Source organism: Monodelphis domestica, chromosome 4, assembly GCF_027887165.1.
Source record: "Monodelphis domestica isolate mMonDom1 chromosome 4, mMonDom1.pri, whole genome shotgun sequence".
Classification (NCBI taxonomy): domain Eukaryota; kingdom Metazoa; phylum Chordata; class Mammalia; order Didelphimorphia; family Didelphidae; genus Monodelphis; species Monodelphis domestica.
The window spans coordinates 446,891,861-446,914,923 of record NC_077230.1 but is presented as its reverse complement, the minus strand read 5'-3'; the positions used below and the strand labels follow the sequence as shown (position 1 = coordinate 446,914,923).

The 23,063-nt window shown below is 36.9% G+C and overlaps 2 protein-coding genes across 3 annotated transcripts in view; both read right to left on the bottom strand.

Annotated features, from left to right (window-relative positions):
• Positions 1–1,884: 1,884 nt before the first annotated feature.
• On the bottom strand, positions 1,885–3,628 carry LOC130459046 (vomeronasal type-2 receptor 26-like). The gene is made up of 2 exons (XM_056826303.1): positions 3,429–3,628; positions 1,885–2,852 (listed from the first exon to the last, which is right to left on the bottom strand). Exons 1-2 carry the CDS (start codon positions 3,626–3,628, stop codon positions 2,009–2,011), a joined length of 1,044 nt encoding a protein of 347 aa, XP_056682281.1. The 3' UTR covers positions 1,885–2,008.
• Positions 3,629–3,633: 5 nt separating this feature from the next.
• The window catches only part of LOC130453597 (vomeronasal type-2 receptor 26-like), a 38,056-nt gene continuing 18,626 nt past the window's right edge, over positions 3,634–23,063 (bottom strand). The window contains exons 4-5 of one of the 2 annotated variants that reach the window (XR_008911711.1): positions 17,660–17,727; positions 3,634–3,665 (exon numbers count right to left, since the gene is read on the bottom strand). Coding sequence is in view for 1 of the 2 variants with exons in the window: in XM_056796837.1 (XP_056652815.1) it covers positions 20,709–21,609 (901 nt within the window). In the remaining variant the exon portion in view is untranslated. Of the gene's footprint in view, positions 3,666–17,659; positions 17,728–20,661; positions 21,610–23,063 lie in introns of those variants that run through there. The other variant, XM_056796837.1, reaches the window with a different exon arrangement.

Here is a 23,063-nt window from a genome sequence, read left to right as displayed (position 1 = left end):
CAGCTCGGGAAGCTAAAAGTAGAAAGAACTTTCAATTTTAATTTAGCATTTCAATTTTTTTTAAAGGCTTTGTGGAGCCATTGATGGTTCTTGAGTAAAAGTATAATATATTGGATCAGGAGGTTGGCATGGTTAGATGATCTTTAGGAAGATCATTGTTTGTCTTCATTCCATAATTCCTTTGATTATTTGTATTTGCTTTTATGTTATTTACATGTATTTTGCATATATAGAAAATATATTCTCTATATTTATATTCTGTATACTTCTTTTGAATATATACATAATATATACTTTTTCAATAATATAAATGAGTATATAAATATATACATGTATGTCCATGTGGGTGTATGTATGCACACACACACACATATATATATATATACATACAGATATATATTTATGTTGTCCTCTCCATTTTTAGTGTTGCTGTCAAGCACCTACAAATTAATATATTTAAGGATGAATATCTGAGAAGGGAAGCTGGACATTGAGAGAAATTGATTGGAGGGATTTTAACTTAGAGGGAACACAATAAAGGAAGAAAGAATCAGAGAAAAAGAATTCAACAATATGAACTCCAGTGTGCATGCTCCTTAGACTCGAAAGAGAGAGAACTATATTTTATTGGAGAATCAAGGAATGGGTGATGGGAGGTAGTTAATGAGCATGTGACATGGCAGAGAATTTAACATTGGCTCAGTAAACAACCACAAGATCAAAGAGGTGTAGACTGAGATCATTTAGGACTCAGAGCCCCACTCATAGGTCCAATTACCTTTTGGGAGACTTAGGGAGTGGCCAGCATAGGATAAGCTCAGAGTTAGATGAATTAGACTTTCTTACAAGGCTTAAGTAATCAATCATTTATTTTGGTACCTGAGCATATTGTTCACAAGAGTCAATTTTTAATACATCAACAATACTTTCAATGTTAGTTCACATCTGTATCCCTATAGTTAGATTCATCAGAGTAGGGAATTTATTCATTTTTGTTTTCAGATCTCCATTGTGTAGTATATTTATTGTCATATAATAGAAAATTTTAATTGCCAGTTTATTTATGTCAACTCTATAAAGGATGAATTAGAGGAAGGGGAAACAGGAATCCAAGATTATAGTTAAAGAGGATTTTTCATAGAACAAGCATTTATTAAGGGCTTTACAGGGTAGTTTATTCATTATGCCAGTGCAGGAGAGGAAAGACAAATCTAAAACAAATTACTATTCTCCAGTATTTATTTTGAAAAGTCTATACAAAAATCTGTTTTGAGACAAAATCTCATGTTAAGATCTAGATCTCCATTTGGAAAGGCACTTAGAGTCCTTTAATCCAACCTTTTTTTGTTTAAAAATGAAAGTTATGGAAGTCAAGGGATTGTTCAATAATATCTGGCAAAAGAATTTTCAGAGACAAGTTTTGAACCCAGGTTTTCTGACTTCAAAACAAAGACTCTATCTGTTGTTCCATGATGCTCTGGAGTAACTAAGGCTGTTAGGGAAAGGAAAGATACCTGTCTTTGACTTCCTTATACTGATGGAGGAATGGAGCATGAAGTGTTGCTGGTCCCAATCTACCTGTGAAAACCTTTAGTGGGCAGCTAGATGTAAAATTGTATAAAGCCCCAAGTCTGGAGTTCAAGTGTCAGGAAGAGTCATTTTCATATTTTTGTATTTGGCCTCAGACACTTATTAGTTAGCAGTGTGACCTTAATCAAGTAACTTATCTTTATTTACCTCAGATTCCTCATTCATGAAATGAATTATAGACAGAAATGACAACTCACAAAACTTCCCCAAAATTCTAAGAGACCAGTTGAATTTGATTCATTCCTATATCTTAAAATAGGTAAACGGAATGATGATAACTCTGAAATGGCCAGAAATGGCATATTAGGCTTTGAATCTATAGAGTTAGTCACTGACAGATGAGAAGATCTGTATTATTCATCTTATCTCTCTTTCCTGGAGAGACAGTACCCACAGTCAGATATTTGAAAATCAGTACCTAAAGGGGAGATCTTACCTTCCAGGCATAAGTACCTGAGTTGTTCCCATTTCTATTGGATTCCATTTCTGATCTCACCAAGAACATTTCATGAAGGGCCCAGGCTACAGCATACACAGCATTATAAACAGTATAACTCTGGTCAGATATAGTTATGTCTAAATAGCTCAATCTCAGTGTGTCCAAGGAAGCATTTGGTGAACAGACAGCTCCATCTCCTTTTCCAATTTCAGATGTACATCCAAAAGCTGAGTTCCAGAAGTTCTGAAGGAAGATATCCTCTGGGTCTTTGGCAGGGTTAATGGTTTTCAGAAAATGTTTGAAACCAGGAATCTTACTTGTCTGATCTGTGAATATCAGAGCTCCGTGGAAATTGTCAAAATAGATATAACCTGGTTTTTTGGCAATATCCCAGTGACTGCTGGTGATCCACATTCTGTATAGAAGGGTATGAGGAACCTCGCTAAACCTTAGGGTGAGTAGTGCATCTGTATTGCCATAAATTACAATCACCCTGGCTGTAGAATAAGATAGCATTTCGAGAAAATAAGAATGATCATGTTTATCTTCTGTCAAACCAGTAAAGACCTTGTGTATAAAAGCGACACAGACATCATTTCTGACCATTTCTTCTTGAAGGTCCCTGAGGAAATTCTCACTTCTTGAATCATCTGAGGCAACCAATCCCACCCAGGTCCATTTGAAATGCATCATTAATTGAACCATGGCAAGAGGAAGAGAGGTGTCCCTGGGGGCCATCTGATAGACAGAAGGAAACTGGACTGGGTCACTCAAGAGTGGATCAAAGAGGCCATAGGTGACCTGAATAGAAACCAAACATGAGCTTAGTTAATGCATTCTTTATGTTTTTTTTAAACCCTCCCTTCTCAAGCAACTATCTTCATCCTCTTTTCCCTGGAATTGAGTAATTCTTCATCTCTACCTATTAAAGTACTTCTGGTCATTTAGTCCTCCACCTAAGGGATCATGTCCTTCATAAAACCTGACTTTGCTCAAACAGGTATAAAATCAGTGCTTTCTGACTTTTTGACCTCTTTGCATCTCTAACAGTGCACAGAGAATTGAAAATATTTAACTTTTAACAAGTATTTGCTTTAAATTTTATTGTTTCACAAATTCTCTAGGTGACAATTTGCTGCTTCTTACAAGAACTGATGAAGTGAAGAATTTTTTTCTCCTTTACATGAAGAGTTTTCTTTTCCTTCTCTGAGAAGCACCTGAAAGGTAAGTTAGACATTAGTATTACCCCAAACTTTTGTTGTCTAACTTTCAAGTAGCAGAGCCATTAAAGCCTCTCTGTGTTCTCTAAGCTGTATAGCCTAAATTGAAGCTATAAATCCCTACCTGTGGGATCCTATAGAGCTCAAGTAGGTTTCCCATGGAAACAGTCAATTCAGACGTGGCTCCTCCAATGACCACTATAGACTTGCTCTGCTTCTCACAGCTGTAATTTGGAATGGTTGGTCCCTGGCCAGACAGCCACCGCAGGGAGCTCTCCAAGGTTCTGTCATCATTGTGATAGGTATTGAAGATGTGGAATCCCAGGGTTATATTGTGTAAAAGTTTGGTGTTCCTGTTGATCTCTTCTACAGCAAACATCAAGGCCAAGACCTGATAGTAGTGTTTGGGCTGCCACCTACAGTAGGAAGGAGATTGTTAGGAACAAGAAATATTTTTCTTCCTATTCTTACCCCTTGAAAGAAACTGAAATTTTTAAATGGAGAATTTTTTCCCTCTCATACAGGCACAATTATGAGTTCACACTCCCTTTGTGAATGGCAATTACTACTTTTTGAGTCTCACCTGTTGCCTCAGTGTTATATTCTGAAAATTTATTCTATTACTGTCAGGGACTCAGAGGCCAGAGCTTTGACCATATTAAAACCTATCTGGTCTCAAGGGCTCAGGGGATGTATTGGAGACTCTCTTTCTACCCTCAACCAGCTTTATCATCACACTTACATCACAGTAGCAGTTCTCTACCAACTACCATGTTGTATCCAAAATCTATTGTGAAAATGACCTGAATTCTTTGCAAAGTCAGTAAATGAATTTTCAAAAATTGAGGCAATTGAGTTCAATGACTAATAAAGGAAAATAAGACAAATACTACTGTGAATATTAGACAACAATCTTTTAGAAATATGGTAAAGACCCTCATATTAAATCATATCCCCATATACTCTTCAGTGGAATACTTCATCTAAGTATTAAAAATAATATCCAAATGAATAAGAGAAATATAGAATATATTCATTTTCATATTTATCTGCTGGAGAATAGTTCATGACCAAACAAAAGGCACAGAGGATCAAAGATAACAAGATAGAATATCTGATTACATCAAACAACTAAGATTCTTTTCCTCACAAACAACCCTAATGTAGCTAAGATAACAAGGGATAAATTTAACTGAAAAAATACATACAGCATATAGTTAAAGTCTCATTTCCAAGATATGTAAGGAACTGATTGAAATTTGTAAAAACAAGGGCCATTCCTCAATTGATGCATTTGAAGGGATTTAAACAGGTAGATCTTCAAGTCAGAATTACAAATAATCTAAAGGTATTTAAAATTTTAGAAATGGTTAATGATCAGCAGAAAGGAAGAAATAGCAACTCTGAATTTCTACTTCATATCCATCATATTGGTAATGTTGGAAAAAAGAAACAAATGTGAGAGGAATTTAAGGTAGTATTGTTAGTGTTGACATTCTGGATAGCAATTTGTATGTCTTGCCAAAATGTTATTGAATTGTAGACATCTTGTGACCAAGTAATACCCAAAAGAATGTCAAGATAATGTAAAGGATCTTGGTGTTTAATGTATATGTATATGTGTTGTGTATACATACATATATTTATATATTCATTTTGTAGTGGCAAATATCTGAGCATTAAGAGGATGTACATTTATAATGAAATGGCTGATCACATTTTGATCTGTGTATATAATGGAATATATGTGAGCTGTAGTAAAGGGAGAAAGATGATTTCATAGAAATGGCAGAAGCCGTGTACATACTGAGATAGTATGAAGACAGAAGAACTTAGAAAACAGCATATAATTTAACTGAACTATTATAAAAGCAAATGATCTGAGAATCTGAAGAACTCTGAGCAATGCAGTAATAAACAATGATTGCAGAGAATTTGTTATGAAGAATACACACATTTCCTTACTGAAAGGTGATGAGTATCTCAAAAATAAGGCATTCATTCTTGGATGTATCTAAAATAGATATATTTTTTTGCTTGATTATGCTTATCTGTTATGAGTGTTTTCGCTGTTTTTCCTTTTCTTTCCAATGAGAGATTTTAGGTGATAGAGGAAGGAATAACTGGTTGAGAAGGGAAAAAAGTAACTAAAGTAAAACTGAGTAAGTACTTACTGATGATGTTTTTTAATATCCTTAGGGTGAAACCAAAACATTTTCCAATATGGTAATTTGTTCAATTTATATAAAAGTAGAGGAAAAAATCCTCCAATAACAAGATCCCCATCTCTATAGTATGTGGGACTTAAAGACTTTTCTGCATGGCAGGGGGTCCCTTCTTCCCTGCCCACAGAAAGTGGCAGCTGCAGGAGCAGGAAGACGTAAAGTTGGAAGAACATTAATAGGCTACCGTTTAGCTCACAGCCAAAGTCCACCTGCTTTCTCAAAAAAATTGTGATGTGCTTTGGGGGAAGCAGAGTAACAGCACCTGTAGCAGTTTCAGGTGCCCTGGGATGGGACACTCTCCTGCAGAGAACCTGCTTCTTTCCTGAGCAGTTGTTCCAGCTTTGCTTGGCCCCTGACAGTCATGCAGACACAATGCAATACAATTCTGGGTGATGATGACGATAGTGGCAGTGCTGAGCAACATGTATTTATAAAGAGGTTGGACTTAGATAATTATAAACAAATGTCCTTGTCATTGGATACGAACAGGATTTTCTGTTTGCTTCCCCCTATGCAGACAGAGACAGCTCAATCAGTGAGGCTCTCTGGGGACCACAACTGCTGGGGGCTCTGCACCTGTGTCCCTGCGTCTGAGTAAAAACTTGTTTTCTCACTCCTTCCTCCCAACTTCTGGGTCCTCAGAAAGGCCAACTGGGACAAAGTGAGTTGGAGTCCCATGAGCTTTTCAGAACAGGGAAACTTCTTAGCATGTGAGAATCTATGTGGGCATCTGGCTTACACAGTGACTCTGGTCTGGGGTGAGTTTCATCAAAGAACATTTTGTGAGAGGTGACAAGGTCAGAAAGAGGTAGAAACTGAGTGGTTAGGAGTTCTGTGATCACAGCTGTCTCTGTCCCCAATTGTAAATGAGAGAGTCCTGCAGATTGGGTTTATTCTCAGTGTATCGTTCTCTTACATGGGTCTGGTACACTGAGAACACTGGTACACTGGTTGCTCGTTCAGCATATAGAGATACTTCCAGCAGTTGTTGCTTGACAAAGACTCAACACTGATGTTTGGAATGGGGATTTGTATCAAGTCCTGCTGCTGAGAAAATGATCTTTGTTTCCCAGAATCACTCCACTAATCAGCCCCTCTGTTGTCTGCTTGTCCCATTCAGTCACATTATTTCACTTCTGTCTCTCAGAAAAAGGACCACATCGTGACTCTCCAGTTACATAAATACCATCTTTAGAAATGTTAAGGATCAGTGATATCATGAAATGTCCAATTTAAACTTAGAACAGGAATCCAATACACTAAAGATTAATTAACAACCTAGAACTGTAATGGCAGAAGGAATTTTCTCAATGGAGAGTCTTTTATGTCAATAAAATTATGGGTCCAGTCTCTACTTCTCTGTTTTATATAAAGGGATCTGAAGGAAAAGTGTGCAAGAACTAAGGGAGTTTTCCTTCTACTGTGAATAAAGCTGTGAGAAGCAAGAGAGTCTTCTCTGTTTAGATCTGTGGCGATACTAAGCCTAATGGCAATGTGATAGCAGGGTCACACTGAGTTGTTTCATAACTCCTCATTACATTGAGTTGGGCATTCTCTTCTATTAAAATGACTGAGATGTGCAAATGATATATACGAGCATTACTCAAGACTTGGCATAGTTTGTACCTTGTGTCTCCTTGAAGATAGAAATTCCATTTGCAGAGCCTGATGGAATAACTCCTCTGATGATAAAAATGATTATGAAGACTCAGATTAAATTGAAGAACGTTGTGGAGAAGAAAGGGGAAGGAAATTAAGTAGAAGGATGAGAAAAATCAAAAAGAAGGTTGAGAAGAAACAGAGGAGGGTGAAGTATGAGGAGAACTGAGGAAGAAGAAAAGAAAGATATGTAGAGCAAAAAGGTGGAAGAGAAGAAGGCTAGCAGTTAAGAAATGAGCAATGGACGATCATGAAGATGAGATCCAGAGTGTGGAGAAGCATTAAGAAGTAGAAGGAAAGGGAAAAATATGGAAGAATAAAGGAAAAAGGGAAGACAAAATATTTGAAGTAATGATTCACTTTTATACGGTACTTCCCTTTTTTGATTAGGATTTCTCTGTAACAGTCTTGTAGCTTCACTTGTGTTTATTACTGTCATTTTAATTATGAAGAAACAATGGATCAGAGGAAAGAATGAATTTGCCATGATCACATAGTAATTATTCCAAGCCAGAATACCATTTTGAATATGTGGATTACAAGTTCAGCACTTTTCCCAGCAGATACTATTACCTGTCAATGATGTCATTTAGTGCTTGATGGCATACTGACCAAGAATTAAGGACTTTAATCAATTCAAAACCAATGATGATTCCAGAGGCCTCAGTCTTGACTATTTTTTTTAATGTTCTGAAGAAATACTTTGAGGCAACTCAATTTAGCTGCCATTCTACTGGGAACTGAATTTCATTTCTGAACTAGAGTTGAACTGATTGAATTTCTGATGAAATTTGAACTTACTTAAATAATTTAGTGGAGATCTTTCTTTCCAGTGGAGAACTTTCTGAGCAAAATTCCTGAGTAGAATGTAAAAACATTGACCATGATTCTGATTATTCAGTTGTTTGGCCACTTTTCTATCATTTTGAATGGGTCCACAGTGGGAGTTGTTGAGAAAATTCTAGTTGGAAACATTTCCATTTTCCTGCTTTTAAAGAGAACAGAAGCAATCTTTTTTCATAACCAGTGTATTGTGTACATTTTTATTTGCCAACTGTAATGATTAAATTTTACGGGAAACTGAGGCAGGTAGAAATTAGTTTCTCTCTGCAAGGAGTATTATATTTTTAGAGGTTTATTAAAGATTAAGGATTAAAGAAAAAGACAGGATAAGAAACACGTGCTTAGGCCAGAGAGGCCTAGACAAAATAATCTCACATCATGGAAGAGCCAGGTCTGCTCCAAAACAGAAGTCCAAAGAGCCCACAAAAGCCTTTGCAATCAGGTTAAATCCCTTCTCGATCTTGGCCCACATGAGAATTCAAAGCATTCTGGGGAAGTGGAGCAAGGGCTTCTGGGGATTGAAGTCCAGAGTTTGAGTCTATTTTTACATCCCCCTGCTTGATTGTTATTGGGGAGACAATTTTCCCCAAAAAGGATCATGAAAAGATAGTCAATTTAAAAATTACAATAATTTGAGGATAATTGAAAAAAAAAAGAATAAAACCAATAATTGTTGAATGCATTGACAAAAAGCCAGTTAGGGGGCAGTCCCCTTTAGCATGAAAGTATACATACAAACAAATGTTTAAGCAACCACACCCAAAGTTCAATTTTGTGTAACTGGCTGGTCTGGAGGCTTCTTCATGGTATCTTCTCCAACAGTTCAGTTCTGGATTCAGAGAGGTAGCATCTTCTTTACCTAAAATTCTTCTCAAAAGGAATTTAAACTTTGCAATTTAAAATAATAATATTTTTTACATTTCCCTGTGTTGTGGGTGGTTGAAAAATACACGATCACTTAGGGATGCATGGCTGAGGTATGAGGTATATGAATCAATTGGCAAGAGATATTAAAAAGACATCAGAAAAATCCAAAAGAAAAGAAAAATTTCTGGATGAAAATATAGACTATCAAAGTCTTATGTATAAAAATTCCAAGTAAAAAGAAAAATAAATCTATAACAGGTCCTTGAATCAGGGCCCAATAAAAATGATCTAGCAATGATGCATTTACCCAGTCCGTAGCCAGGACTACAGAAATGTACCACACTATGAGAGGCAGAAAAGGGGACCAGATTATAGGAGCCAAGGTTTTGGGGATACTCATCTGTGAGTATCTTCAGAGTGAGTGTGGACACAAGGAAGGCCTACATCTTAACATAAGTCAAGTGTCACAACCCCAAGTCTCACACTAGGTTCAAAACCTTTGTATTGGCCTAGAAGTGCATCAATCCATCCTGGATTGGCTTTTCTTTGGCCCTGTGAACTGGCTCTTGTGTGTATATCTTGTCCTGGAATCAGACAGAATCATCAAGCAAAGTCCCATATTTTTTTAAATAATTAGTGGCATCATTTTTATAGTCACAAGCTTTTTGGGGGTATCTTAAACTTATAGCACTGAAAAGTCAAAAAGTTAAAGAAAATCTTAATGCTGGTGACATGTGCTTCAAATACAAAAGGGAGAGAAAAAAATAAAAAAAAAACAAATAGTATATTGCACATGCAAAAAAATATAATAAAAGTCTTTTAAAAATTCAAAAATATAGCTTATAATCATTGACATTGTGTCAGCTAAGAAAATATAAAATACAAGGCTTTCTCACCAAAAATGAGATCCATTTCCTCTTAATATCTGGCCATGATCACTGTGAGTAGAAGGCAAATGAATTGAACAACGTAACAATTTTTCATTTTTAAAAAATAGTAGTACAAATATGTAGTATCAATATCCCCAAAATTCTCAATAGCCCAAGTAATTACAATAGCAAACAAACACTATCATATTTTACATAAGTTGTTGTAGGAGCAGGAGCCAGAGCCAGAGCAGGCTACCTGGATGGGCAGGGCCGGGACCAGGACCAGGACCAGGACCAGGTGGGCAGCAAACAGGTCAGGAGCGAGCCTGTGAGCTATCTAATGGCTGGAACGAGCAGCAGCTTTGCAAGGGTAAAGAAAAAAAACCTTGACCAGAGAAACATGGGTTAAAAAAATTTCTAGGCACTAGCTATTAAAGCTGAAATAAAGATCAGAAAAGAATCAGAATATTGAGAGTTTTTTCTCTTCATTAGGTTGCCAAAACTGTAAAGATTAAAATTTACGGGAGACTGAGGCAGGTAGAAATTAGTTTCTCTCTGCAAGGAGTATTATATTTTTTAGAGGTTTATTAAAGATTAAGGATTAAAGAAAAAGACAGGATAAGAAACACGTGCCTAGGCCAGAGAAGCCTAGACAAGATAATCTCACATCATGGAAGAGCCGCGTCTGCTCCAAAACGGAAGTCCAAAGAGCCCACAAAAGCCTTTGCAATCAGGTTAAATCCCTTCTCGATCTCGGCCCACATGAGAATTCAAAGCATTCTGGGTAAGTGGAGCAAGGGCTTCTGGGGATTGAAGTCCAGAGTTCGAGTCTATTTTTATACATCCTACTTCCATTCTATTTTGGCATGTTCTCAGAACACTTCAGTGTCTTACAAGACCTCTTATTGACTTGCTCCAAACTTTTAATATGCAATTCAAACTTTGAAATTCTTGCTTCAGATTTTGTCTGACAAGGACAGAGTAGAATGTGACTATTACCTTATTCCTCACTGTTATCCCTCTCAATTTGACCAAGAAAAATGAATTTTTGGCTGTTATGACACCGGTCCAAACCATATTGAATTACAATCCTTCTAAATCCCTAAATCTTTGGTACAGACTTCTGAAGACTCTCTTTCCAAAAATATAAAAGGAGGAAAAACAATTCATAATAAGTATGTGTAATGAAGCAAAAGAATTCTCTCCATTGGCCGTATCCTGATACATGTCTCAATTTTTATGCTGTATCCATCACCTTTCTGTCAGGAGGTAGGTGAAGCATGTTCATCATGAGTCCTTTGTAATAATTCTTTTCTTTTATAAGTATTTAGAACTAATATTCTCATAATTTATTCCAGAATTATTTCAGTAATCAAAGTAAATTTCACTGAATTTTATGTTGAGCCATAATCCACTATTTTGTGAAATTGAATTTTTGAGTTTGTATTTTTATATGATTTTTCATATATGTTTACTTAATTATATCATCCTCTATTGAGGTCCCTATTCTGGCCCTTCAAGATCTTAGTTGCTCTTGCTAGGGATACAGCTAGAAAGATATACAGAGACAGAGATAGAGACAGAGAGGGAGAGGGAGAAGGAGAGGAAGAGAGACCGAAAGACAGATACAGAGACAGGGTTTTATTAATTATAATTTTAACATTGTGTAAATTTTATTATTTTTTAATTTTATAATATTTTATTTGATCATTTCCAATCAATATTCATTAAAGACAAAGATCATTTTCCTTTCCTCCCCTCCACCCCCCATAGCCAACATGTGATTCCACTGGGTGTCACATGTGTTCTTGATTCGAACCCATTGCCATGTTGTTAGTATTTGCATTAGAGTGTTTGTTTAGAGTCTCTCCTCTGTCATGTCCGCTCAAACGCTATAGTCAGGCAGTTGCTTTTCCTCGGTGTTTTTACTCCCGCAGTTTGTCCTCTGCTTATGGATAGTGTTTTCTCCTAGATCCCTGCAGATTGTTCAGGGACATTACATCGCCACTAATGAAGAAGTCCATTACATTCGATTATACCACAGTGTATTAGTCTCTGTGTACAATGTTTTCCTGGTTCTGTTCCTTTCGCTCTGCATCACTTCCTGGAGGTTGCTCCAGTCTCCATGGAACTCCTCCATTTTATTATTCATTTTAGCACAATAATATTCCATCACCAACATATACCACAATTTGTTCAGCCATTCCCCAATTGATGGGCATCCCCTCGTTTTCCAATTTTTGGCCACCACAAAGAGCGCAGCTATGAATATTCTTGTACAGGTCTTTTCCCCCATTATCTCTTTGGGGTACAAACCCAGCAGTGCTATGGCTGGATCAAAGGGTAGACAATCTTTTATCACCCTTTGGGCATAGTTCCAAATTGCCCTCCAGAATGGTTGGATCAGTTCACAACTCCACCAGCAATGAATTAATGTCCCTACTTTGCCACATCCCCTCCAGCGTTCATTGCTTTCCTTTGCTGTCATGTTAGCCAATCTGCTAGGTGTGGGGTGATACCTCAGAGTTGTTTTGATCTGCATCTCTCTGATTATAAGAGATTTAGAACACTTCTTCATGTGCTTATTAATAGTTTTGATTTCTTTATCTGAAAACTGCCTATCCCTGTCCCTTGCTCATTTATCAATTGGAGAATGGCTTGATTTTTTGTACAATTGATTTAGCGCTTTATAAATTTGAGTAATTAAACCTTTGTCAGAGGTGTCTATGAAGATTTTTTCCCAATTTGTTGTTTCCCTTCTAATTTTAGTTACATTGGTTGTGTTTGTACAGAAGCTTTTTAATTTGATGTAGTCGAAATTATTTATTTTGCATTTTGTGATTCTTTCTATGTCTTGCTTGGTTTTAAAGTCTTTCCCCTCCCAAAGGTCTGACATGTATACTATTCTGTGTTTACCCAATTTACTTATAGTTTCCTTCTTTATGTTTAAGTCATTCACCCATTTTGAATTTATCTTGGTGTAGGGTGTCAGGTGTTGATCAATTCCTAATCTCTCCCATACTGTCTTCCAATTTTCCCAGCAGTTTTTATCGAATAGTGAATTTTTATCCCAAAAGCTGGAATCTTAGGGTTTATCGTATACTGTCTTGCTGAGGTCACTTGCCCCCAGTCTATTCCACTGATCCTCCTTTCTGTCTCTTAGCCAGTACCAAATTGTTTTGATGACTGCTGCTTTGTAATATAGTTTGAGGTCTGGGACTGCAAGGCCCCCATCATTTGTGGGTTTTTTTTCATTATTTCCCTGGATATCCTTGATCCTTTGGTATTCCAAATGAACTTAGTTGTGGTTTTTTCTAAATCAGTAAAGAAATTTTTTGGGAGTTTCATGGGTATGGCACTAAATAGATAAATAAGTTTGGGTAGGATGTTCATTTTTATTATATTGGCTCATCCTATCCATGAGCAGTTAATGTTTTTCCATTTGCTCAAGTCTAGTTTTAGTTGTGTGGAGAGTGTTTTGCAGTTGTGTTCATATAGTTCCTGTGTTTGTCTTGGGAGGTAGATTCCTAGGTATTTTATTTTGTCTAAGGTGATTTTGAATGGGATTTCTCTTTCTAGTTTTTGCTGCTGAGCTGTGTTGGAGATATATAGAAATGCTGATGACTTATGTGGGTTTATTTTGTATCCTGCAACTTTGCTAAAGTTGTTGATTACTTCAATTAGCTTTTTGGTTGAATCTCTAAGATTCTTTAAGTAGACCATCATGTCATCCGCAAAGAGTGATAACTTGGTTTCCTCCTTGCCTATTTTGATGCCTTCAATTTCTTTTTCTTCTCTAATTGCTACTGCTAGTGTTTCTAGTACAATGTCAAATAGTAGAGGTGCTAATGGGCATCCTTGTTTCACTCCTGATCTTATTGGGAATACATCTAGTTTATTCCCATTGCAGATGATATTAGCTGATGGTTTTAGATATATACTGTTTATTATTTTTAGGAACGACCCTTCTATTCCTATGCTTTCTAGTGTTTTTAACAGGAATGAATGTTGTATTTTATCAAAGGCCTTTTCTGTGTCTATTGAGATAATCATGTGGTTCTTGTTGGTTTGCTTGTTGATGTGGTCAATTATGTGGATGGTTTTCCTAATATTGAACCAGCCCTGCATCCCTGGTATAAATCCTACTTGATCAAGCTGGATGACCCTTCTGATTATTTGCTGTAGTCTTTTTGCTAGTATCCTATTTAAGAATTTTGCATCTATATTCATTAGGGAGATTGGTCTATAATTTTCTTTCTCTGTTTTTGACCTGCCTGGTTTTGGAATCAGTACCATATTTGTGTAATAAAAGGAGTTTGGTAGAACTCCCTCTTTGCTTATTATGACAAATAGTTTGTATAGTATTGGGATTAACTGTTTTCTGAATGTTTGATAGAATTCACTTGTGAATCCGTTGGGCCCTGGGGATTTTTTCATAGGGAGTTCTTTGATGGCTTGTTGGATTTCATTTTCTGATATGGAATTATTTAAGAATTCTATTTCTTCTTCTGTTAGTCTAGGCAGTTTGTATTTTTGTATATATTCAGCCATATCACTTAAATTGGTGTATTTATTGCCATATAATTGGGCAAAGTAATTTTTAATGATTGCTTTAATTTCCTCTTCATTGGAGGTGATGTCCCACTTTTCATCTTTGATGCTGTTAATTTGCTTTTCTTCTTTCCTTTTTTAAATTAGATTGAGCAGTACTTTGTCTATTTTGTCTGTTTTTTCAAAGTACCAGCTTCTTGTCTTATTTATTAAATCAATAGTTCTATCACTTTCGATTTTATTAATTTCTCCCTTAATTTTTAGGATTTCTAGTTTGGTTTTCTGATGGGGTTTTTAAATTTGGTTGCTTTTGAGTTTTTTATTTGCATTTCCAATTGATTGATCTCTGCTCTCCCTAGTTTGTTAATATATGCACTCAGGGATATGAATTTACCTCTGATTACTGCTTTTGCTGCATCCCAAAAGGCTTGAAAGGATGTCTCGCCATTGTCGTTTTCCTCGATGAAATTATTAATTGTTTCTATGATTTCTTCTCTAACTAAACGATTTTGGAGTATCATATTGTTTAATTTCCAATTAGTTTTTTTTTTGGTCTTCCATGTACCATTACTGATCATTATTTTTATTGCCCTGTGATCTGAAAAGGCTTCATTTATTATTTCTGCTTTTCTGCATTTGTATGCCATGTTTCTGTGACCTAATGTATGGTCAATCTTTGTGAATGTGCCATGTGGTGCTGAGAAGAAGGTGTATTCCTTTTTGTCCCTATTTATTTTTCTCCATATGTCTATTAATTCTAATTTTTCTAAGATTTCATTCACTTCTTTTACCTCTTTATTATTTATTTTTTGATTTGATTTATCTAAATTTGATAATGGTTGGTTCAAGTCTCCCACTAATATAGTTTTACTGTCTATTTCTTCCTTCAATTCTCCTAGTTTCTCCATTAGAAATTTGGGTGCTATATTATTTGGTGCATACATGTTGATTAGTGATATTTCCTCATTATCTAAAGTCTCTTTTAACAAAATATAATTACCTTCCCTATCCCTTTTGATCAGGTCTATTTTTGCTTTGGCTTTATCAGATATGATGATTACCACTCCTGCCTTCTTTCTGTCAGTTGAGGCCCAGAAGGTCTTACTCCATCCTTTAGTTCTGACCTTGTGGGTGTCTACCCGCCTCATGTGTGTTTCTTGAAGACAACATATGGTAGGGTTTTGGATTCTAATCCATTCTGCTATTCGTCTACATTTTATGGGTGAGTTCATCCCATTTATGTTCAAAGTTATGATTGTCACTTGTGGACTCCCTGGCATTTTGATATCCTTCCCTAATTTTAACCTTTCTTCTTCAGCTCTACCTTTTAATCCAGTGATTTATTTTAAATCAGTCCCCCTTTTCTCCTCCCTTGATATGTTTCCCTTTCTAGTCCCTCCATTTTTGTTCCCTCCCTCTCCACCTCTTCTTCCCTCCCTTTTTTTATGTTCCCTCTCCCCTCCTCCCCTTGGTTTTCCCTTCTCCCTACCCTTGTTGGGTAAGATAGAATTCAAGATCCCAATGGATCTTGATGTTCTTCCCTCTCAGAGTTGATTTCCCTGAGAGTAAGGTTTAAGTAAAAACTCTCTTCCTCTCCTTCTTATAGGAGTTTTTTCCCCCTCCCCTTCCCATGTGAATCTTTGTGTGAAAAAGTTTATTCTATTTGGTTTTTCTTTTCCCCCTGTTTACACATTATGTTTTCCCCACATGTTAATATACATAGATTTATATAAATGTAGTTCTTATAGAAGAGAGTTTGAGTAAAAGAAAAAGATAACATTTTTCTCCTTTTCCCTTTCCTTCATATTTACCTTTTCAGGTATTCCATGCTCTTTGTTTTTCGATATTGAACTTTCCACAGAGATCTGGTCTTTTCTTTGTAAAAACTTGGAAATCTTCAATTTTGTTGAATTCCCATACTTTCCCTTGGAAGTATATAGTCAGTTTTGATGAGTAGCTGATTCTTGGTTGAAGACCCAGCTCTCTTGCCTTTCTGAAAATCATGTTCCATGCCTTACGGTCATTCAGAGTAGAACTTGCTAGGTCTTCTGTGACCCTGATTGGCATTCCTTTATATCTAAATTGTCTTTTTCTGGCATCTTGTTAGATCTTTTCTTTTGTTTGAAAGCTTTGGAATTTGGCAATTATATTCCTGGGAGTTGTCTTTTGGGGATTTAGTGTAGAAGGTGTTCTGTGAACTCTTTCAGTGCCTGTATTGCGCCCTTGTTCTAGGATCTCTGGGCAATTTTCTTTGATTATATCTTGTATTATGATGTCGAGTTTGCTGTTTATTTCTGGCTTTTCTGGTAGTCCAATTATTCTTAAATTGATTCTTCTCCCTCTGTTTTCCAAGTCTATGACCTTGTCAGTAAGATATTTTATGTTCTCTTCTAATTTCTTGGTCTTTTGGCTTTGCTTTATTAATTCTTTCTCATTGTCTTCGAGTTGCCGAATTCTGACCTTTAACACCTGGTTTTCCTTTTCAGTTTGGTCAAACTGGTTTTGTAGATGTGTGAATTTCTTTTGCATTATTTCCCATTTTTCTTCCCAGAAGGCTTCCATCTTTTTGATCATTTCTGATTCAAATTCTTCATGGGTTTGTGGAGAGTTTCCATTTCCTTTGGAAGTTTTCGGAGCATTTGCTTGTGTTTCCTCTTCTATCTCCTCTGTATTTTGTATTTTTACTCCATAAAATGTGTCCAAAGTCGCCCCCTTCTTCTTGTTTTTCTTGGACTGTTGAGGCTTTTGTGCTTCTGCATTGTTTGCCATCTCTATCCGAGTGGGGAGGAATAGCTTTTCTTCTCTCTGTCTGGTGTTCAGAGGCTTTAGCCCTAGACAAATTGTCTGTTCTCCGTAGCTGTTCTGTCTTCTTGAGGAAGCCAGGAATTGCTGGTGTTTTGGTGTTACTGCTCTCCTCAGTTCCCTCCCGATGCTTCTCCGTTGCCTTACTTCCATGCTCTGAACCTGGCTTGGCACTCTCTGGGAGGTGTTTCAATACCTTTGCCAGCCAGAAGACCCAGCACTCTGAGGGGGGAGGGGCTGCACCTTCCTGGAGCTCTGAGGGCTCCTGATAGGATTACCTTCTATTGGGTTGAATTGAGTATGCTCTGAGGCAGGGATCTTCCGTGAGACTCGGATGGAAGGATCCAGCCAGTGGGCTACAGGCTCCCCCCATCTCTCTCTGTTTCCCTGCTGACTGTGTTGGGTGCCCCTGCGACTGAGTCAGGTTGTTTTCAGGAAGTTGCCTTCAGAATAGCAGGCTCTGAGGTTCTGAGGTTCCCTCTGCTGCCTTGGACTCAGAGCTCTGGATTGGGGGGGATGGGTCCTGGGACCTTCCTTCTGCCTACCCCTTATATCCAAATGATCTTGAGTTCTGGCTTTTGAGGGGGTGCGTACCTTTTGATCCGGGTCCAGGAGGAGGGTTCCCGGGGTCTATGCTGTTGTTCGTTTTGAATTTCGGTGCCCTAGGAGAATATAGTTTGAGATCGGTAAGGAAGGGTTTGGAGATCTGAACTTTAGCTTTCTCTAAGCCACCATCTTGACCAGAAGTCCGAGAATGACTATTATTTTTAACAACTATTTTTTTTTCGGCTTTCACTAAGATCTTCCTTCCCTCCTCAAACCACATAGTGTAAATTTTGTTAGGATGGCAACTATATCTGTGCCTCATGCATTACTAAAATGTTAAGAAACTAGGACAAAATATAGGAGCATTAGTAATCTCTTTCCAAGTTGAATTTAAAACTCTGAGTTTTCTATGAGTTTAGCCATTCAATCAATTCTCATTCTGTTTCATTGAAGCATATTCTAACACATATACTTTTATAAAGTAAAAATGTTTCATGCCTTATCAAATATTTTGCTAATTTAAAATTTTTATTACAGATTTGAAAAAAATATTTACACTGATTCATTGAGAAGGCAAGCAACACAATACCCATTATACAGGAGATATAATACAAAACATATTTCCATATTGACAATAATGTCAACAAAACCAAGAAAAAGAAAGTGAAAAACTCTCCTTCAATATACTTTCAGAGTCTGTCAGTTTTCTGTGAAAATGGATAGCATTTACTGTCATGAGTTCTTTGGAATTGTGGTTCATTGTATTAATCTGAGAAACTAAGTTATTCAAAATTTATTGTCATTATGATTTCATTACTGTGCATAATATTCTCTTTTTTGGCTAAAAATTAAGAAACCATTCAGAATATTTAAATTATAGTATTCTAAATATTTTTCACTTTTTGGGTATATTCTCTACTCATCAAAGAACTTAACACATAGAAAGCAAATAGCAAAGGATTGTTGACTGATTTGTTTAATACATGCCTATTTAGTGACCTAGTCCATACTGGCAATGCAATGCAATCACTTTTATATGACCTATTCTTGTTATATTGGTGCTGGTCCATGTAATTTGATCTTCCTTTTCTTTTTAATTTAAATCATATTTTTTTTCACTTAGTGGAAAGCATTCCCCAATTGGAAAAGGGGAAAATAAAACTCTTGGAAGAAGAATGCCTAGTGAAGGACAATAAATATCTCCAATAGCCACATTTGGTGGAATGTCTCAGTTAAAACTTTGGGAAAATCACCTCTGTCAGCAGAGAGGAATCAAGTTTTAATAAGTCTTCTGTAATCTTCTATTCCCTTTCTAGATATATAGAAGTAAATTTCTAATTATTTATTCCAGAATTTCCCGAGAAATAAAAGATAATTTCACTTATTCATATATTTTGCTTCAAACATGTATTTGTGAAATGACATTTTTGAAATTCAGTAGGATTTTTCACACACACATACATCCTTATTTAATTCAATATTCTTAAATTAAGATTAATATTCTGTCAGTTCAGTTCATTATTGCTCATCTTCATCATTCAGAGAAAGAGACAGAGAACGAGAGTAAGAATAAGAAAATCATTCAGAAACAGAGATGAGATAGAGATAGAGACAGATAAAAGAGACAGAGAGCTCAAGAGAGAATGAGAAATAGACACAATATTTGTATTTATATATGCAATGGCTTCAACAGGCAGGCCAAACTTTGTGAGGGTAGCCATCGGGTCGTCGTGGACCTCTGGTGAACTAGGGCTTTGCTCACCAAGCATGTGAAGACTGCTTCAGCTGAACAGACATAAGAAACCAATAAGAAGGTTCAATGGCTGAGATGGCAACGCAGCAAAGCACTGTGGAGTGCTTAGGGCATGTTGGAGCACAAAAGACAACATGGCCATCCAATGTAGCTGAGGAAGTCTCCAGGTGTAACAACTTTTCGTGCCACTGGACCCAGGCTTCCAATGCCGAGAGAGTGGGACTGTCTCTGTGCATCGACTTTTCCACTTACATCTCCTTCATGCACAAGTGTCTTTGTGCACAAAAATGCACAAAGACAATCGTCATCCTCAGTTACCGAGAGACTACTACTAAATGGATTTATATACATAAGTGATAGTGTTTTAGTTCTAATTTTGAAATTGAGCCTTGAGCCTGTCTTTCAAACCTCTTTCATTATCTCTTTGTTCCTAAGTAAGTCAAGAAATGCTTTTACTTTCCATGCCTCAGAGCATCTTACTAATTTGGGTGATTGAAATTGAAGACTTCAATGTTTCCTGGTATACAAGACTGGCTCAATCCAAGAATGTCTGCAGACAGCAAGATGTCATCTTTGAGTTCCCTATTGAAATGACCTATTGAGATCAAATCTTATTCAGTCCCAACTTGATCTTCCTGTCCAGAACTCCAAAGGCTATTAGAATCTTAGACCAGACATGACTCCTGTCAGTGTCATGAATCAATTAGCGAGGGACTGAGGGAAAATCAGTCTTGCTCATTAGATATTCACCAATAGAAGATGGTTAGAGGAGGGCTGTATAATAAGCTTCCAAAATTATGTTTTATGGCTCAAGATGCTAAATATCTTTATCTTTGAACAGTTAGAGATGACTAAACAAAAATTATACTATTTATTGGTAGCATGACCAATAATTTGATTCTCTTATATGGAAGTCATTCTCTTGGAATTTTAATTATATGTGTGTGTATGAACTATTTATATCATGTTTCTATTTAACAGTTCTTTTTCTTGAGGTGGGCATTGAGTTATTCTTCAAACAATATCATGGTTGTTCTCTATAAAGATCTTTTGGTTTCATTTATTTCATTCTGGTCTTTTTAAGTACTTAAAAATAGTTTATTTGTCATTTTTATTGGTCCATATTGTTTCATTACAAACATGTGCCAAAACTTCATTACCTAATATGCAATTGATGAGTATCCCCCCTATTTTCAGTTCATTGCCACTGCAAAGAGAGGAGCTATAAAGATTTTCAGCTGGGGAAAAATTGAGACATTTTCAAGCAAGACTAATTAGTTTTTTAAAACATCTTGTTATTTTATTAGCGGGTGTAATACAGAAATATTCAGAATGCTTCTTGTCTCAGGCATTTGGATTATTCTTTAAAAATTTCCTGATGTTCTTCTGTGGCTGTAGAAGGATTATATAGCACTTGGGGATGAAGATGCAGCCTAGTAAGCCAGCACTGGAACTCAAGATGGAGAAGACCTCCACAGCCACCATCATCTTCCCCTTGGTGCTCTGGTATGTGGGCAGAAAGGAAATCCAGACACTGCAGAACACAAGCATGCTGAAGGTGATGAACTTGGCTTCATTGAAGGTATCAGGGAGATTTCTGGCTAGAAAAGCCACAGTGAAGCTCCCCAGGGCCAAGAATGCTATGTAGCTCAGGACAGAGTAGAAGGCAATGAGAGAGCCCTCATTGCACTCAAGGATGATGTGCTCAGGGTCAGAATGTGTGTCTGCATCAGGGAATGGGGGAGAGAGCAGGAGCCACATTGTACAGAGTATGACTTGAATGGTGGTACAAAAGACAACAAGAGAGATAGGACCTCTGGAGCCCACCCATCTTCTGCTCTTGCTGCCGGGTCTGGTGGCTCTGAAAGCCAGAACCACAGTGATGGTTTTGGCCAGAATAGAGGAGATGGCCACTGTGAACATGACTCCAAATGCTGTTTGTCTGAAGAGGCAACTTATTGCAGTGGGGCGGCCAATGAAGAACAGGGAACAAAGGAAGCATAAGGAAAGGGAGAAGAGGAGAATGTAGCTGAGATCCCGATTATTTGCTTTGACTATGGGGGTATCTTTGTGCTTCACAAAGACCCAGAGAATCAGAGCTGTGAGAAGAGAGAAGAAAGCAGCTATGGAGGCCAAGGCCATGCCCAAGGTTTCTTCATAGGCCAGGAAAGTCACCCTTTTGGGGAGGCAGTGCATCCTCTCCCTATTTGGATATTGGTCCTCAGGACACTTCATGCATTGACCTCTATCTGAAGAGAATAATAAGGTCTTAGAATGGCAGGTGTGCATACCTTCCCTATCAGTGTAACCCAAGTTTGTATTATAATATTACACATTTCTCCAATTTAACTACTTTCTTCTGAATTTCATCCCTTGTAAAATGGGGATAATAATGGCACTTTTCTTATGCAGTTGTGTTGAGGATTAAGTGAATTAAAAAATATAAAATGTTTTATAACCCCCTTAAAAGTGCTATATACCAGGTAGCTAATAAAAATGTTATAGTAATATGTCTTAAAGAATAGAAATCCAATTTGTTGTTGAAATAATTTAATGGATGTTGACAATGTATCTTTTAAGTGTCTCTCCTCATCCTGTATCAAACTATTCTTTATAGATTTTTCCCACAGGAAAATGTTTCAATTGTATTCAATAAGGTAGTCTTTCTAGAGTTCTTCTGGAACTCTATGTGAAGATTCAGTCCTAATAATTTTTAAAGGTCTTGATCCCTTTGCCTTTCCTGTTGATGGTGAGTGCATCTTTGATGCATCTATATGCCATTAGCTGTTGACAAGATGTCTTTTGGGCTTTACCAACATGACTCTTACATTCTTCGCTAGGACCTCAAATGAGTGTTCTAAGAATGTTGAAGGAAGGAACTATGCACGTTTATGATGGGGGAAAATATTCAGAAGAGAGAATAGGTGATACTTTGTATTCAAAGGGCTAATATTAGTGGAAGGACTATATTTGCTCCATTTTGTGGGAGAGGGCTATCTAGAGGGCTCTGCTAGAAGGCAACACAAGATGCAGTCCAGAAATTGAGAACAGACAAATTTAGATTCTATCTAAGAAAATCTTAATAATGAGCATGGTCTAAATATTTAGGGAGCAGCATTTAGAGTAATGGTTATCCCCTTCTTATAGATCTTTAAGGAGAAAGTGGATGACTACTTGGGTATTGTGAAGATGGGATTAACTCTTCCTTGCCCATTTTTATATTTAATCAGCACAAGTGTACACATACCTGAAGTTATGGGGATGTCTATGACCCATGTGTGCTATAGTAATTAATGAATAAGAATTGACTGCCTGGCTACTGGACAGTCCTAAACAAAGCTCTAACTGTAATTGACCCATTTAAAAATGGAAGGAAAATACAGGAAGTGATGAAAAAATGATCTTTATAAGTGGCGCCCATTTCTTTTGAGGAGTTCTTTTACTTGGAAGTTGACTTGAAGGACCTTGGAGACGCTGTGGACTGCATTCTTTTTTCTGTTAGGACTACCATTTGGATGAGTGAAAAAGGCTGATTCCTTTCCCTGGTTTGTTCTGAAGACCTCCTGTCTTAGAGGAGATCTCGTGGCTAAAACCCTTATTAAATTTTCCTCTGGGGACCCCTTTGCTTGGTTCCGTTAAGCCCTGCCTGGTTCAGACCAGGCCAAATAAATATCTACTCTCTCTGATTTTTTTTCTTAC